This window comes from Camelus dromedarius, chromosome 32, assembly GCF_036321535.1.
Source record: "Camelus dromedarius isolate mCamDro1 chromosome 32, mCamDro1.pat, whole genome shotgun sequence".
Classification (NCBI taxonomy): domain Eukaryota; kingdom Metazoa; phylum Chordata; class Mammalia; order Artiodactyla; family Camelidae; genus Camelus; species Camelus dromedarius.
The window spans coordinates 18,121,955-18,140,743 of NC_087467.1; the positions used below are offsets into that span (position 1 = coordinate 18,121,955).

The 18,789-nt window shown below is 40.2% G+C and overlaps 1 protein-coding gene across 3 annotated transcripts in view; it reads right to left on the reverse strand.

Moving 5' to 3' along the window:
* MYOM1 (myomesin 1) overlaps positions 1-18,789 on the reverse strand; it is a 122,052-nt gene that overhangs the window by 44,893 nt on the left and 58,370 nt on the right. For all 3 annotated transcript variants that reach the window (XM_064481558.1, XM_031439130.2, XM_031439131.2), the window contains exons 11-17: positions 16,441-16,582; positions 13,696-13,895; positions 11,852-11,908; positions 7,088-7,212; positions 4,756-4,939; positions 4,099-4,273; positions 874-995 (exon numbers count right to left, since the gene is read on the reverse strand). In XM_064481558.1, coding sequence (XP_064337628.1) covers positions 874-995; positions 4,099-4,273; positions 4,756-4,939; positions 7,088-7,212; positions 11,852-11,908; positions 13,696-13,895; positions 16,441-16,582 — 1,005 coding nt within the window. The remainder of the gene's footprint in view (positions 1-873; positions 996-4,098; positions 4,274-4,755; positions 4,940-7,087; positions 7,213-11,851; positions 11,909-13,695; positions 13,896-16,440; positions 16,583-18,789) is intronic.

Here is an 18,789-nt window from a genome sequence, read left to right on the forward strand (position 1 = left end):
TATTCAACAGAATGGGGGGGGGGGGAAGGGACCACAAAGTGCACAAGAGACAAACATTAAAGATCCTGATTATACAACAACTAGAGTTATGTACTTTACTGATACATGAATGGTCTGCACCTCCCAACCCTAAAGACACATGTTCCTTATGTCCTTATAATACAGACATATTATGAGGCATGTTAAAAAGCGTTACAGGATGCTAACTGAAGACAGCTGATATTAAGCAAACTTTCTCCTTAAACATGTGTTGCTATATCAGATTTCACTTTCATTGCTCTAAACTACCTGGGTCCCTTCCCCACTTTAAGGTTGGGAGGTATGTCACTGTACATACATATAATTACTTGATTACTGGTTTATTCTGTTGTTGGCTTTGCCAGCAAAGACAAAACAAATGACTAAGCAGTCACACGTGTCTTGCAGGAATTTCAGCAGAGTTCATAGAAAGCAGGTTAATGAGCTGTTACTGAAAGCAAGCCAGGCTCAGTTGCAGATGAAATGGCTTTTAGGTATAAGATGATCTGTCTTACGGGTGATATACCACCTCATGGACTCAGATGGCCCTCATGTTCCCAGGGTGAGCATGAAGTTAGAATGGAGTTTCACTCAATGGGAAATATCTGAGGAAACTTGGGCTTGTGAAGATGAAAAGGCTGCAGGTGCACAGAGTCTGGGTAAGTGATGGAGATCTGTAGAATGACAGCTATGGAAGGTTAGAGGTCACCTGGAGTCAGAGACAATGATCATCTGAAGATGGAATCACCGAGCAATATTAGAAGCTTTAAACAATTTCTGGAGAGGATGGCATCTTTCTTTGTAACTTAGAAAAATTCATTTTTTCCCCTGCAAAGTTATGCATAAGGAACTTACCAATAGCAGCTTTTACTTCGATTGCTTCTGAATCCTGTGAATATTCACTAAGTCCAGCTGCATTAACTGCTCTGACTCGGAAAATATAACTCTGACCCGTAGTCAATCCATGACAAGTAAATCTGAAAGGGAAGGAATTTTTTAAAAGCTTTCCTAGGAGGAGAATTAGGGAAGGTGATTGTTAGCTTGACACAATGATCTGGATTTACGAAAATGATTTTTTTAAGGAAGAAAAAGATACAGAGAGATCCAGGTAACACATGTGTGTCAGACAAGAAGGCAGCTCAATTTTCCAAACTCACTCTGTCAAACAACGAGGAGTCCTGGTTTTCCTCTGAATAAACACCCTAACCTTTCTGAGCCTCTGTGTGCTTATCAGTAAAATGGGGATGATAATATCTACGTGGTAATTTTTGTGTGAAGATTGACCATAAAGTATACATGGTACCTATTACATAGCACCAAAATAATAGCTGGTATTAGCATTGTTATGAATGGCTACTTCAGGGATACACTTAAAGCTGCAAGGCACTGGCTGCCCCTTGTCACAGAGGCCTACTCACTGCCTCCCTGCATCCCATGGAAGGTACAATTACTTGAGAAATTAAACTAAAATCTGAAATTAAGGTGAAAAATGGACTCTAGAATTGTCATTTACATATAAGGATCCCTAACGAGGTATGAATCTGTGGACAGTTTCACACATTAAAAAAACCTCACTCTTTAATAGCTATTATGGCTATAAAAAAAACTGTTTCATAAATCACTAACATTTTAATCCATCCTAAGGACTGTAAGCAAAGGAAATAACAGGTCTGCTAACGACTCTGTTACTATTAGCATGTTGAAGTACTTAATAAAGGCAGCCTAATGTAGGCCAGCTCAGTTCAGGGAATATTTATTGAGCATGTCAGTGTTCCAGACACTGAGCGAGGTACTGCGGATACAGAGATGAATAAAAAATGGTGCCGGCCCCTGAGCAGCTCCCATCTGCCTGTAGACAGGCAGACTCTGCCTCCCATCCATGCATGTTTCTAAACAGTCCCTGGAAAATGTGGGGATTTCAGAGTGAAAGTGAAATGCACAAACAGGCTAACTGGATCTCTTGCAAAACATATTGCCTTCTCCCATTAACTGGTTTGTCTTTATTCTCTCATGTTCTGCAGCAGAAATGACTCATCCTACAGGGGTCTTTGGACACAGAAGTGGCCAAGCCAGAAGTTGCCTAACAAGCCTGTTTGACAATTTGAGGGAAGGGAACTCTCCTCTGAGGTTGGTCCTAAATCAAACAGGGCTCAGAATTTAACTTCATCATTAACTTGCAAAGCTGGCTGATAAAATATTCAAAAGCAAGAAAAAAAAAAAATAACGCTCCTCATATTAGAAACAGATACAAGGAGATGGCAAATTATTCTGAACATCTTTGTTCTGGTGTTATTTATATCTCCTCAGCACTGGGTTTAAGCCATGCTGATGTTCAAAATTTGTAAAATGTTGATACTTTTTTCTGCCCTTTAAAAATGCCTGCATAATTTATGAAACTAGACAGCTATATGCATAAAAATCAAACTGGACTAATTTCTCACACCATACATAAAAATAAACTCAAAATGGATTAGCCTTAAATGTAAGACCTGAAACCATGAAATTCTTAGAAGAAAACATAGGCAGTACACTCTCTGACATTGGTCTTAGCAATATTTGGATCTGTCTCCTTAGGCAAGGGAAACAAAAGCAAAAACAAATAAATGGGACTACATCACACTTAAAAGCTTTTGCACAGCAAAGGAAACTGTCAACACAATGAAAAGGCTACCTGATGAATGGAAGAAGATATAAGCAAGAGATGTGTCTGATAAGGGGTTAATATCCAAAATATACCAAAAACCCATAAAACTCAATTATCAAAAAAATCCCTGAACAACCCAATTAAATAATGGGCAGAGGACCTGCATAGACATTTTTTCCAACAGCCACATGAAAAGATGCCAATATTACTAATCATCAGGTAATGCAAATCAAAACCACAATGAGATTTCACCTCACACCTGTCAGAATGGCTATTATCAGAAAGGCAAAAAACAAGTGTTGGCAGGGATGTGAAGAAAAGGGAAACCTTGTGTATTGTTGGTGGGATGTAAATTGCTACAGATACTACGTGAAGCAGTATGGAGGTTCCTCAAAAAGTTAAAAATAGAACTACTATATGATCCAGCAATTCCATTCCTGGGTAAACACTAATTCAAAAAGACACATGTGCCCCTATGTTCCCTGCAGCACTATTTACAAAAGCCAAGATATGGAAACAACCTAAGTGTCCATTAATAGATGAATGAAAAAAGATGATGTGGTATATATGTACAATGGAATATTATTCAGTCATAAAAAAGAATGTCATTTGCAACATGGATGAATGTAGAGGGTATTACACTAAGTAAAATAAGTCAGACAGAGAAAGACAAATACTGTATGATTTCATTTCATTTCTGTGGAATCTAAAAAAACAAAACAAATGAACAAACATAAAAAAGAAACATACTCACAGATATAGAGAACAAACAAGTGGTTGTCAGAGGGGTGTGGGGTGGGGGATGAGTGAAACAGGTGAAGATTAAGAGGTACAAACTTCCAGTTACAAAATGAATGAATCACTAGGGTGAAATGTATAGAATGGGGAATATAGTCAATAATATTAATGATAACAGCTTTATACGGTGACAGATGGTAACTCCTCTTATCATGGGGATCATTCTGTAACGTATAGAAATACTGAATCACTATGTTGTGCACCTGGAACTAACTTAGTGTTGTAGGTCGATTATGCTTCAATTTAAAAAAAAGTAAAATAAAATAAAATGCCTGGGTAACTTACGTTCACTAGAGCCTATCAGATCCTTGGTATTAAACACTGGATATTAAGACCAGAACAGAGGGTTAAAAAGGACAAGCAGGATAAAGGGAAAGCATCAGAAGAGAGCTATGAAATGAACTCATCAGAGCTGCACTGGGCTGCTACATGTTTAATATCACTAGTAATCCTTTTTTTTTTTAATGTTTTGCAGTAGACGTGTTCAATTTTTAATTCATTTGGCTATTCAGAGTATAAGGCTTTGAGTAATCTCCCTCCGCTGGATGTTTGTGCAGCTGTTTGGGCCCATGGTGGTGTCTCCCTCCGCAGCTGCTGCGGCTCCAGTGTGGGACCCTCCCCCCACCAGGCGCGGTTACCGTGTGCCCTTCACAGGGTTGTTGTTGCAGGGCTCCCACTTGCCAGAGCCAACAACGCTGGCCTCTATGTAGTAGCCGACCAGCTCTTTAGCATCTTTGGGTTCCTCCCACGTAACGACCACTGACGTGTTTGTATTTCTGCTTGGGATGATGTTGCTGGGGGGCTTGGGGATGTCTGAGAAAAGAGGAAGATCATGGTCAAGCTCAGCGTGGTTTTAAAAATTCATTCTCATCACATCTGCACAGACATATATACACATATATAAATTTTATACGAGGAACCACGTCAAACATATGGTTCTTTATTTGATAATGTATTTGTTAAAGCCGAAAATAAAAATAAATAGGTATGCTAGTTTGGGAGCATAATGATAAATTAAACAGCCATGAATATATCAACCCCCTCCAGAAAAGGATACACTAGCAATACTGTTGAAACTCTTGGAGAAGTTTACTTTTCATAATAATTCATAATAATGAAATTTTTCCAATGTTTCCGTCAAAGACAGTCATGAATTAAATTTATAATATGAAAAAAGGATGTCCACACTTTTACTTCTGAACATACATGTACACTAATAAGATTCTGGCTTTGGAATTTTCTCTCCAACTGAAGTGAAACGGGTTTGCAGTGGCTCAAACAAACTCTACACTTACCGAGCTTGTCCCCTACTACGGTCACTTCGGTGGCCTCTGAGGGCTCGCCAACTCCTGCTGAATTAGAACAGCGGACTCGGAAACGGTAGGATTTCCCCTCCACCAAGTCGAACAGAGCAAAGCGGGGAGACTTCACAGGGAGCTCCGTGTTCACCCGCTGCCAGTTTTCTGTTCCCGCCTCACACTGCAGCCAAAACAGCGAAACCCATTGAAAACACGGCAAGAATAAACTGGACTCTAAGCCAGGCACCTGGAAGTCTGTTTCTCTGCCAGCAAAACTACTACCTGTTATGCAAGCTGAAATGTAGGAGAGATTTGGAGGAAATGGGGGCTGAAACATCTGAAGTCCAGAGGATTATCTAAATCAAATATGGCTTGGTATTGTTGGACAAATACGCTGCTTTAATACATCACTTCCTTTATTAACTAAATAAGATCACTGGTCTCCTTACAAAAGTTTTAAATTTATTTAGATGACAGTTATTTTTTCTAATTCTTAGGGCAGGTAATTAAAATTAACATGCTGTGTTAGATACTCACGTTTCCATTATGCTGTTATAAGCTGTATTATTTTAATTGTGTTTTGTTAAAGACTCAGCATCACGCAGATATAGGCTCAAATACCATCTCCTCAGAAAGGCCCTCTTGATCACCCCCTCCCTTGACAGACAAGTCTGTGCTTTACGTGCAGGCAAATCCCAGGGGAAAAGCACCACGAAGAAGTGCAAGTCCAGGGCTGACCAAACAGGCAGCTCTGCTGTGGGCGTGAACACGCTCTGGTGGAAACGCGCCACAGGACAAGAGCAGGGGAACAGCCCCCTCAGAAGGGGGTCATCAGAAACAATCTGAGACTTGGCTCAGGAGAACGGTTTGGAATTTGGACAGTTCTTCTGTAAATGTGCCCCAGGTCTCTGGACATGCTCTGCTCCCTGGGTCTTCAACATCCTGGGCCTTCTGTCCGTTGGCTGTGCCTGTACAGGCTTCCTGCTCATGCTGCACTCATAAACGTCCCCTCTGTTCCATACAGTGTCCCCTCTGTTCATACAGTGAGGTGCACTGGTGGGAGAACACTTCAGTTTTTAATCAGACTCATGTGTATTTAGGTCTGGAGTAGCTGGAGACTTTCATGGAGACATTCAAGTTTATGTGACCAGAGGAAATGCTCAACAGAAGCCAAAGTTGACTCATCTCAAGAAAAGGCCTCTAAGTAGGTTGTTACTGTGCCACTGTTATAAGAAAGATGGTAATTACTGTCACGGAGCTTATTCAGAACTACGTGTGGAGCATTTCAAAAAGATTCACTGCAGGGGGGAGGGTATAGTGCAGTGGTAGAGTGCCTGCTTAACAGGCACAAGGTCCTGGGTTCAATCCCCAGTATCACCATTAAAAAAATAATTGAAAAAAAAAAAAAAACTTCACTGAGGCAGGGGGTATGGGGTGTGAAACATCAGGAAGTGAATGTTTATCACTCTTCGTCTTGCTCTCTTTTGAAAAATATAGAGACGAAAAAATTTTAATCAAGAATACTACTCAAGTTGTATTTTATTTGTGGCTAATATCTAGAAAATATAAAAATTAATAAAAATGTAAATTTTTAGTAAATTTTGTAAATTTATTTTGGTAAAATGAGACATTCTTCAAAGATGTCCCCACTGTACATTGAAGAGAGAGGATCCACCTATTGCTACCAATATGCTGGAGATGAGAGGAAGGGAGGCACGCGCCTCAAAGATGTGAGCCAAACACCCTCATCAAAGAAAAGTAATTAATAAAGGAAACCACAGACCCTAGCATTTTTAATTCCTATATCATTTTCTCAAGAGCCGCTGATCTAAAACAATTAAAGGCCATAAAGATGGTTGCATGGAACGCTTTTACGTTGTTACCTAATTTGCAGATGTTTGCCTACACCTGTATTCCCATGATATCTGTGCTCTTGTGTTAACTATCGGGGGGTGTTTGAGGTGTTCTGAGAGTGAATGGTCAGGGAGCAGTGTTAAGGATAAAAGAGAGGGGACTTAAGGAAACTTAACTGAGCTCCATGATATTTTTGCAAAAAAGGCAATCTACAGTTCCAGGAACATTTCTCTTCTTGCAATGGGTTATGACTTGGGTCTGTGGACCTCTTAGGAGTCTATGGGGAAGTCTCAGGGATCCACAAACCCCCAGAACTTTCAGGCAAAATTCTGTGTGATATGCAGTTTTCCAGGGACATTGTTCACAGTTTACAAGGGTTTAAAGAATTCAGGGCACAATGAAAATGTAATCTTCACTTCTTCAAAGAAATCTTTAGGAAGTGGCAAGAGGTGCTCAGCTGATCCCAGAGTCTTACCTTTTCTACAAAGTACAGGATGCCCTCGTGGCCACGCTGGCCAGGCGGCTTCCAGCTCAGCACCACGTAGCTCTGCGTGGCCTCGATGACGGAGAGGTCTGTAGGGGGCCCAGGAATAATTCCCTCTGAAAAACAACAAGGAAGAGTGAGGAGCACATGCTTGGGATGCCCAGGACAACCAGGGTCACAGATGCTTCTCTCCCACTGGAGGAAGAGCTAATTACGGCTCCGCAGGATAAAGAAGTACATTGTCTATAAAATTCTTCCTACAATGTTCGTTTGTTCAATGCCACAATTATACTTTCTTTGCTTGAAAATTTTAATTTCCTTATGGTCTTGAAAAACAGCAGCAATGACACAAGTTACGTTTTCTGCACATCTTCTATCAGCTTTTTGGCAGAATATCTTCTCAAGGATGTCTGGATGGCAAACAGCCTTAGAATATAGAGTTAGTATATCCTCTAGAGCAGGGAGCTGACTTGCTCTCTAACCAGAATAATGACATCTTTCTCCAGAAGGTTTGAGCAGGTTGGTGAGCAGCATCCTTGCAAGACGGGGGTTTCCCAAGTGCAAGACTCCTCAGCTGAGGCGCAGAGCTCTGTGCTGCGCCGCACCCCCCAGTGGAGCTTGGGGAAGCAGGCAAGCCCGGGAAGAACTCAAAGCTCATGCTGCCTGCTGTGCTGTGGGTAACAGTCCTCCCGGCCCAGCCGTCTCCTGCCTTTTGTCAGCATCCATGAAACCATGCTAGGAAACTTGTTAGCTTATAAGGTGGGTAAAATTTTAGCCCCTCCATAGTTCTTAACATTGGAGTGAAACTTCAATGTGAAATAACTAAAATACTGGGCAAAATTTATGAAATGACTGCGTATAGACATTGGACGTCAGTCATCACAGGACAATGATACCCAAGAGATAGAAAATTAGGTGAGCCCTACCACGGTCCCAGCTTACTGTCTGGAGAGAGTTCCGAGGCAGCAGCTCAGGAAGAGGAGCCCAGGTGGAGCTTGGCAGTCTCCCTGAGTGAAGGAGAAGCTGGAATCCCAGGGAGGGCAAAGTCCACAGAGAGAGTCAGGAAAGAATACTGGAGGAAAGGGCTGCGCACAGACAGAAGCTTCAGAGATCTGCAGACTGCAGCGTTCTCCTGAGGACTGGCCAGCACATGCAGGGAAACCACCTGATGCTGGGGAAACCCACACACACAGAGTTGGAGACAATAATCCTCAAAGCCCTCAAAGGGCCCGGGAGAGTTCACACTGCCACCAGCCAGAGCGGAAATCTCCTAATTCAGGAGGAATCTGATAAATTACTCAGAAGTACCACTTCTGTGTTGCAGCCAAATCGCCGCTACACTAAAGGCTGCTCTGATTCCACCCAACAAAAGCAACCCTTGAAAGAATCAAATTGTCTCCCCAGAGCAAAGCTCAAGAGTGTTTACAGAAATACAAAATATCCAGCACCAAACTACATAAATTCGAAGTGTCTGGCATCGCCTTAAAAAACTACTAAGTATGCAAAGAAGCCAGAAAATACAATCCACAATGAGGAAAAATCAATCAACAGAAACAAAACCAGAAATGTCACAGATGACAGAATCAGTAGACAAAGACATAAAACAGTTTTTGTAAGTATATTCCACATGATAGGAAGACAAAGATTGAAGATGATAATTAAAGACATGGAAAACATGAAAATAATGCAAATTAACTTCTAAAATAAAAACTGCAAAGTCTTTTATAAAAAAAATAAGCTGTTTGGAATTCGCAGTAGCTTAGAGGCTGAAGAAGAAAAGAATAGTAAAATTAATGACGTAGCTGTAGAAAGTATACAAAATACAAAACAGAAAGAAAAAAAGACTGAAAGGAAAAATGAACACAGCATCAATGAGCTGTGGTTTCCAGTGGCATGTAGTTGGAGTTCCTGAAGCAGAGGAGAGAGAGGGGAGGATAAAAAATATATATGTAAAGAAATCATGGTGAAAAAATTTCCAGATCTGATGAAAACCATAAATTCACAGATCTGGGGAACTTGGAAACCTCAAGCACATGATATATAAGGGAAACTACACAAATGCACATCATAATCAATTTCTAAAACCAGTGATAAAGGGAATATCTTAAAAGCAGATAGAGGGAAAAAGATGTATTATCTACAGAGAAACACAAGTAAGAATGACAGGGTAAAAAATGTTAACAGTCATTCTTATAGTGCAGGTCTGTTACAATGGACCAACTTTAAAGAAAGACTGTCAACCTAGAATTCTATATCTAGTGAAGCTATAGTTGAAAAATGAAAATGAAATACAGACTCCCTCTGACATACAAAAAATAAAATAATTCGTAACCAGCAGGCCGGCACTACAAGAAATATTAAAGGTAACGCGTTAGGTGGGAAAAAAAAATCATATCAGATGGAAATCTAGATCCACACAAAGAAATAAAGAGCAACAGAAATGGCAACAATGTGAATGAACACTAGAAACTTTTTTCTTACATTGTAGATTTCTTTGAAAGATAAGTGACTGTTTGAAGCAAAGTAATAACACTGTATCATAGAGCTGGTATTACATACACAAATAAAACGTATGACAGCACCACCATGACTAAGAGGGGGAAATGGAATAATATTGTTTAAGTTCTTATACTACACATGACATAGTATAATATTACTTGAAGGTAGGTTGTCATAAGATGTATGTTATAAATTCCAAACTACTATAAAAGCAAAACAAATAATTATAGCTACTAAGGTAACATAGATAAAATGGAATAATAAAAAATATTCAGTCCAAAAGAAAGCAGAAAAAAAAAAAAAAAAAGGAAAAGAAAAAAGACCAAATACGGAGTGGAAAGAAAACAAATAGCAAGATGGTAGATTTAAATCCAACCATAGCAATAATCACATGAAATATAAATAGTTCAAAAACCCCAATTAAAAAGCAAAGATTACCAGATTGCATAAAAAGGCAAGACCCATTGATATGTTGCCTATAAGAAACATAGTTTAAATACAAAGATACATAGGTTAAAAGTAGAACGATGGAAATCATCTGTATGCCTACACTAATCAAAAGAAAGCTGGAATGGTTACAATAATAGCAGACAAAGTGGATTTCCAAGCAGAAATGTATTACCATGGATAAAGGTCACTTTCCAATAATAAAATGGTCAATGTATAAGAAGACATACCAATAAAAATGTTTATGCATCTAATAGCACAGCCTCAAAATACATGAAACAAAACCTGATAAAACTACAAGAAGAAACAGATAAATCCACCATTTAGTTAGAGATTTCATCACTACTTTATCAATAATTGATAAAACAAGTAGAAAATCATGAAGGATATAGAAGATTCAGCTGAAATCCCACCAGGCTTTTTGGTAGAAATTGAAAAGCTGGTTTTAAATTCTACATGGAAATGCAAAGACTCAGAATAGCTAAAACAACTTTGGGGGGGGGGGGGAATTAGAGAGCTTATACTGCCTGACTTCAAAACTATGAAGCTTAAAAAAAGAAGAAGAAGAAACACAAAGCGTATAAAAGTTACAGTAATCAGGACTGTGTGGTATTGGTGTAGAGAAAATGAAAAGATTCCAGGAATGGATCTACAAATATGCAATCCATTGATTTTGACAATGGTGCCAAGGCAATTCAGTGGAAATGGATAATCTTTCCAAAAGATATTGCTGAAATAATTGGATAGCCATATGCAAAATATTAATAACTTAGGCCCTTAATCTACACAATACAGAAAGAATTAATTTGAAATGAATCATAGATTGAAATGCAAAAGCTGATGCACAACATTTATAGAAAAATAAAAGGATATCTGAGTGAACCTGGAGTTGGCAAAGGTGTCAAACATGATGCAAAAAATGGCAAAAAGCACATGAAAATATGCTCAAGATTATTAGGGAGATGCAAATTAAGACCACTATCCACCTACTATGAAATACCACTATGGTATAAAACACCACTATGCACCCACCACTAGAACGGCTAAAATTAAAAAGACTGACCATACCAAGTACTGGTGACACTGTGGAGCAAACAGAACTCTCACATACTGCTGATGTGAATGCAAAATAGTACTACCGTTTGGAAAACAATTGGCAATTTCTTTAAAAATTAAACAAACATTTACCATATGACCTATTCATTCAATTCCTAGGTATCTATCCAAGAGAAATGAAAATGTATGTCCACAAAAACACTTAACAAGGAGGTTCAGAGAGCTTTCAATGGCAAAGGGATAAATAAATTGAAATGGACTGATACATGCACCAACAGGGATAAATCTCAAAAGAATTATGCTGAGTGAAGGAAATCAGGCAAAAAAGAGTATTATTCCACTTATATAAAATCGCGGACACAAACCATAGGGACAGAAAGCAGACAGATCAGTGACGGCCTGGAGATGGGGAAGGGGTGGGAAGGAGGTATTATAAACGGGTATGAGGGAATTTTAGGGGTGACGGATATGTTCACTACTCTCACCATGGTGTTGGTTTCACAGGTGTTTGCACATGTAAAATTTATTACATTGTATATTTTACAGACATGCAGTTTAGTGTCTATCATTACAGTTCAGTAAAGCTTTTTTTTTAAGTGATTCTCTGACAGTATAAGTTATTCATGAGCTCCAAATATTTCAGAATGTTCTTTCCAAAACATCTTGGAGACTATACACTTTACCCTCCACAACAAAAGCTAAGCTGCATAGCAGAACATCAGCAACTCTGTCTGGGGAAGAGGTAGCTTTTACCTGTCGGTTCCTCCTCAGTGACAATGATCTGTCCAGTCCAAGGTGCTGAAGGGCGACCTGACAGAGATAAATATAAAAATCAGAAACATTCACAAATGCAGTTCAAATGCACAGAGAAATTGATAAACTGGCCAGATTAGTCACGAACGGGTTGTTACTAGTGTACTTACATACCTACCTAATGATCTTTACCAAGCACGTACACGGTATTGTGGGGTGCACAGCCCCTGTCCTCAAACAACTCAACCTGCTGGAGCCCAGAACTCGCCTGGACCGAGTCCACGTTTCTGGAACCGTATTTACACAAGCGAGGTAAACATATGTTCATATACTGTTCAACAAGTGTCTCCTGAAACCTGTAGGCTCTCTCATCCTTCTTAAGAGAGAGCATCTAATTGGGAGAAACCTTTCTGCAACAACCGTAAGCCCAGCCATTATTTATCTGTCATGGTAAAGATGAAAGAGGAGAGGGGTGCTGATCCTGCGGTAAAGCTCAGTGAAAGCGATTTCTTTCCATTAATGTTAAAGTGTTATTTACAAACGAAAGCAATTTAGATCCCAAGTAAGGGAATGGGTGAGACAAGCAGTATAAAGTCAAAGAGGAAATTCATTTCTGTGATAATCAGAAAGACATCAGAAAGAGAATGGTTCAACTCCTGCTTTAATCAAAGGACTTTTCACCAGAGTTTGTGCAAAAACAGGAGAGTGATAAGCAAGATAACTTATTTTCAATTCAAACAAATCTTATTTTCATTGAAATTTATAACAGAGTAGTAAATGAAAGCATGAGATGGAATTAGGAAAGAGGGAGGGAAGTTAGATGGATGGTGAAAAGTGATTGGAAAGCAATCAAGGAGCCTGATTAGAAAAACTCTCCAGAGAGAAAGTGGCATTATTTTACTTAGATTTTTAAGATGCCACTACATGTACTTAAGGTCAAAAATAATATTGCGAATAGGACATAGACCAGTACCCCTCAGCCAGGGTGATTTTGCCCCTCAGGGATATTCGGCAATGTCTGGAGATAATTTTGATTATCATAATAGGAGAGTGGGGGTATTAGAGGCGTGTAGTGGGTAGAGGCCAGGAGTGCTGCCAAACATCTTACAAAGCACAGGACAGCCCCCTACAACAAAGAGTCACCTGGCCAAGGGCCAAGGTTGAGAAATCTGGTACAGACTGAAATGTGAACTTCCAACAATTCTGTTAATGTCATTTCATGGGCCCTATTATTGAGGATGCTGTATTGGTTCACATGAAATAAATGCAGAACATAATTCATGTACCATGATTTTGACATTGAGACTTGAAGGCTAAAGGTATGGAAAGGTTATTTTTGACTCTCTAATATGGAAACTCCAGTACGGATCAGATATAATGTTGTAAATGTGTTTCTCCTTTGATACAAAGAAACTCACAGTGTTGGGATATTAATGCTCTAAGGGAAAAATTCAAGGTTAAGAAAATTACCTTATAATTTTAAGAAACTGAACCAGAAAGAAAAGTATTATTTGAAGTGTGCTAACAGAATGAATAAAAATGCTCTCCAGGCTCTTGGTTTTCATATTTCGTTTCAAACTCAATGTGTGGAATTCAGTTTAACAAGGCAAAACTTTCTGAATCAAAAAATAAAATAAAATAAAGCCCTTAGAGAACAGATGAGTCAAAGACAAATACTTTTTGGTTTTCACCCCCACCCCCATAGGATTTTTCTGATCAATAAGGGATTTCTTATTCTCTTCTCCCTCTAGTGGAGGGGGGAGGAATAACCTTGTAATCGGATCTATTGCAGTTTCATTTAAAAAAAAAGTTCGAGAAAGTTCTGAAAAATGAAAAATGCTTACTTTTAAGTCTCGCTTTCTCAGCTGGATCCAGAGCAGCCACAGGCTCAGAAACTCGAGAGGGCAGGCCTATTCCAGTTTTGTTCACAGCTCGAACTCGGAATATATAAGAACGACCTTCTATCAATCCAGTGACTGGGAAACGAGCAAATTTCACAGGTATGTCATTGCACTGGGACCAGGTGTCCGTGCCCACCTCACATCTAAGGGGGAGACAGTGATGAGGAGGAACATGAAAGGAAGGAACGCTAGGTGGACGGCTCCAGAGCTGCAAACCCACCCCACTGCTTCAGCTCCTTTCTCCACTAACATCCAGCTCAAGCAGAATTCGACAGCTACGTAACTGCAGGCACTGGGTTCCACTCAACTGCAGTGTGTCCTCTTCAACAGGAAGGAAGCAGCCTCAGATCTTCCCCGAAGACATATACATCCTCTGACCTCACTAAACAGGTAGCTGAGGGGCCTTGTGTGCTAAGCAGAGGTGCTTTGGGGGGGTGGGGGCAGGTGAGAAGCAGGCAGGCAGCACAATCTACATCAGAGAGACCAAGGGGGAGCAGCTCCCAAAACAGCTCCCCAGGTAATGTCTTCAATTCCACCGTTACTGACTTCTTTCTCTGTCTTCTTCAGGCATTTTCTTTTAAAAATGGAACAATTGTTGGGAAAGTTAACACCTTGGAAGATTCCTACTTATACTGTAGCCTGGAAAAAGCTCCCTGATGGTCACTACATGCTGTGTGGGTGGAAAGGCTGAGGGAGGGGTACTGTAATATATTTCTTAACAGATGACACTGATGAGATACAGGGAAGTTCTCAGGCCTGGCAAGGGAAGGCTAAGATCTTGGAACCTCTGATTTCTCACTGGGGCTTTTAAAGCAGTCAGTACCTGGGGATGGACTGGTCACATCCCAGGAGGCAAAGATGACAATTCTTACCATGCTATTGACCTAATCAATAGGGGTTTAGGGGCCCTATGTATAATTAAAGTATCTGGCACCAGTGTTAACTCATTTTTTTTATGAGCAGAGCACTGCACTTTTAGTTTACATCACTTCTCCAGCACGGCTCTCTGTCCCGCTGGTATAATTCCCAAATGATTCTCATGGGGGAGGGGGTTGCCAATGGCAGGGCAAAGGCAGCTGGGGTGAGGGGCTTATCTTCACTTCCTCACATCACCCTTCCATCCTTCGAGATAAACAGACATTTTCCTCAACCTTATATAAAGTGCTATCAAAGATGGCGTCCATCCATCTGCCTTCCACCCACCCTCCCCCAAACCCTCCTTTGTGGGAATCCTGGAGCTGCTGTGAATGGGGCATGGGAGAGAGCTGAGAAGGCTGGGAAAAGCTTCAAATGGCCCCGTGTCCAGTGGCGCTGCGAGGACTCTCCCTCTTTCCCTGGGCAGACACTGTCTCAGGGACCCAGCGACCCTAGAGCTTCCAAACTCTCACGTGGGCAGAAAGAAGGGTGGGGAGCAGCTGCTCTGGAGACCTCCGCGGCGTGGCAGAGCAGCAAGAACACAAGACTGACAGCCAGGCTGCTGCCTGAATTCTAGCTCCGCTGCTTACTACCTGTGTGCCTTTAAGCGCAGCATGTGGCCACGGGTCAGCTCCTTGTCCCTTACTTGTAACACCAGTACCTACCTTTCCACAGGTGGTTACAGGTTAATGGTAAATATACACAAAGTGTTTAGAACAGTGCACGGAGCAAATGCTTAATAAATATTAACCATAACAAGGTTATTTTTATTATGACTAAGGCAAGAGGAAAACAAAATGTACCGACTGTCCTTGGTCTTTCATTGACCAAAGTTTGCAAGTCTTTGGGGTGTTTGCCAAAAACAATAATGCAGAAACTGTAAGGATGAAAGAGACTCTATCTAAAACTTCCTCAATGATGGAATAACATGGGAACATTTAATGCACAGTTAAACAGTGTGTAGCTTATAAACATTGCTCTGGTTGGTACTCAGCCCAGTTGGCATATATCTACTGTTTGCTTATAAATATTAGGTTTAATCCACCTTCCTATAAACTCGTTGTACTACAGTGGCACAGATTATCTGTCCCTAGTGGTTTCTACAGTCAGATTTGATTACTCAAAAATGGAAGAGAATTGGAGCAACTATTTGAAAAGAAACCAAGTCAGACAATGATGCATTTGGGTCATTCATCTAAATTTGTTGTCTGTGTTGGCCAAACTCACCGGATAATTCATGTGTGAGACCCATTTACTGCAAATGCAGAGCCTCTAAATTTTGGAGAAAGTAAACAGCAAGAACTTGTAGGTAAAGCGTAATTTGATACTATTGATACCTGTTATTTCTTTGTCAAACTTAAACCTTGTGATGTAAATGAGATTTTGTTAGTATTCATAAAGTATTATTCTTTAAATCACTTAATACTCTTAAATCACTGGCGTATGAGGAATATGGACAGTAAGTATACAGAATACCAGCTATTTCATTTCCAAAGTGGCCCCTATTAGGTGTACAGATTCATAGTATTCTTGCCAAATTAGTGACTTGGGTTGGTAGTAAAATTCAAAGGTTATCTTTGGAATTTAGGTAAATAGATAGGTATGTGTACATATATATAGAGAGACAGACAGACAGAGACAGACAGAGACAGATACACAAAAAAGAGGGGGGGGAGACCAGTAAAGAAAACACTTCACATAGAAATGGTGGGAGGAAGCAAGCAGGCACCTCTATGGTCAAATCACTCTAACTGAAGTTAAACTAATACTAACTTATCAATAAAATATCCCAGAATAGGACTCCCTCCGTCCACAGCTGGCTGCTTCCAAGTGATGATGATATAATCTTTGTTGGCATCCAAGCACACCACGTCCAAGGGAGAGGCTGGGGCTCCTTCGATCTCTGCTTCGGCATCTGTGGGGATACAGAAGGGTCCTGGTCACCCTCTCAGACATGCTTGTTAGCCCAAATGGCCAAGGCCTTAGTGCAGACGTTTCTCACCACACACTGCAGCGGCTACGTCTTTGGCCCCAGGAGAGCAATCTTCAGTTTTGTAATCTGCTTACCAAAATAACAGTGTGTGCTTTTCACCATCAGTACCGAGAACACTATGTTAGAAAGGGCCCATGATCTTTGCCTCATGGCCTTTGCCTGCCAAAATATTCTAAAAGAAAATAAATACGGAGATGTCAGGGACTGCTATCAGAAAAGTCTAATGTAAAATTTCCCAGAAAGTCTATTCTTAAGCTATTTATTGTGCAGCGTTACTTGGAAACTATGAACTGCTCCAAAAGGGAACAAACAGCCCCTTCTGTCACCTTCTGGATACATCCACAAGAGAATAAGAATCACAAAGATTTGCCCATCGCTATGCTGGGAATACCATTTTGGAAAAGAAACAAAACCGTTTATTTTAATTAAACATTTGTTCCCAAACTGAAAATACTTGTGAAAGGAACTCTGATGCAATATCCACATCTGACCTTAGTTTATCTGGCTTTAGTAGAAGTCCAGGACTATACAAGAAACAGAGGGCAGTGCTTGTTCGTGAAATGGGCTCCCCTGACACTGGGTCCCCTCAGCAGTGTGTACACAGCTAAATTAGTGACTTGAGAATGTTTTTAAGAGGAGAGGAAGGGGAATAAAAATAACCAGTTCATAGCTTTTACATGAGGACAATTAAGATAAGAGGCAGAGTCCCTGGGGAAATGGATTTACATTTGCCAGTTCCTCATGGCATCTGGTCAACCCTTTAATATTAGTAGGAGAGGAGGCTGAGACATGTGGGAGCCACTCACCCAAGGGAAAACCCTCTTGTTGACTGAATAAACACCTTCTTTTCCTATGAGCCACACTTCTGTACCTCTTACAAGTTACCAAGACACTTGCTAACACTGCAGAGATATTTGTGTGCTTCTGAATTTAATAGATGTGCATTATCTGTGAAGAGCTCAAATCGCTTTGGTTTCGAACACTCTGTTTCTTGCCCTGTGAACCTTTATGAATCCATGAACCTGCAGGATAATATCTCCTGCATAAAAGCTACAGGAAAATATAACTAAATCATGGTACCTAAAACATACTGCAGAATCCTGGCAAGCTACGCAACAGCAAACGGGCATTTGGGTGGGGAGAAACTTCTTTCCTTCCAGACTTTCAGAGCACTGGATGGTGGGGAGAAGGCCTGCTAAAGGTGAAGGTGAGGCAGAGCTAGGACGGAGGTGGAGATGCTGAAGTTATTAACAGGACTAAGAGCTGCTTAGCTGCAAGGGGAACAGCTGGCCACCTCAGCCATGTCCTTTTTTAGCTAAAAACCCATAATGTAACAACTAGTAACCTTGGTGTTGATAGATACATCCACTGTATGTAATAGAGCCTGGTAGACAGTAGGCATTAAGGAGCCATTTCTCAGCACTTTTATAAAATTGTTTGGAATATGCCATTTGTGGTGCGGGCTTCATAATCTTTCAAAGAAAAAGGTTCTGTACAGCAGCTGCTGGAAGTCAGATCTGAATACCGTGTTATGTTGCTTCACACTTGTGCCCTTGGCTCCCAGCAGCTGTCACGGACTGTCTGGCCCACTGCACCCTCTTGGTCAGCGTCACTCCTCTTCTTAGCCTCCACCTTTCCTTCTGCCAACCCTCCAAAGAGCCAAATTTTTTTGTAGGTTTGATTAATTAGGCCAAAGATTAGCCTGATACTCTTTATGGTCCGACCTCTGACACAGGTTATTTAATAACTTTTTTCAAGATGTAAGTAATTCTATTGTTTGTCCTTATTGTAAAAGTAGTGCAAGCTTATAAAACATATGATAATCAAAAATATATGTTAAAATTCTCCTTAATTCCGTAACTCACAGATTACTAGTACTAACATATTGGCCTAGATTTTTCTAGATTTTTTTTCTATATAAACTCAAAAGTGATTGTTTTTTAAATAAAAGTGGGATTGGACTATATATTTTCACAAAAATTGTTTTTTTCTTGATATATTTTCAAATTAAGAAGTATAGGTCTACATCATTAATTTTCATTGCTGTGCAGCATTTCCATTGTTTATATGGAATATTTGTTATATGTTATTTTCAACTCCCATTGGTGGGTCTCTAGATTCCTTTCAGA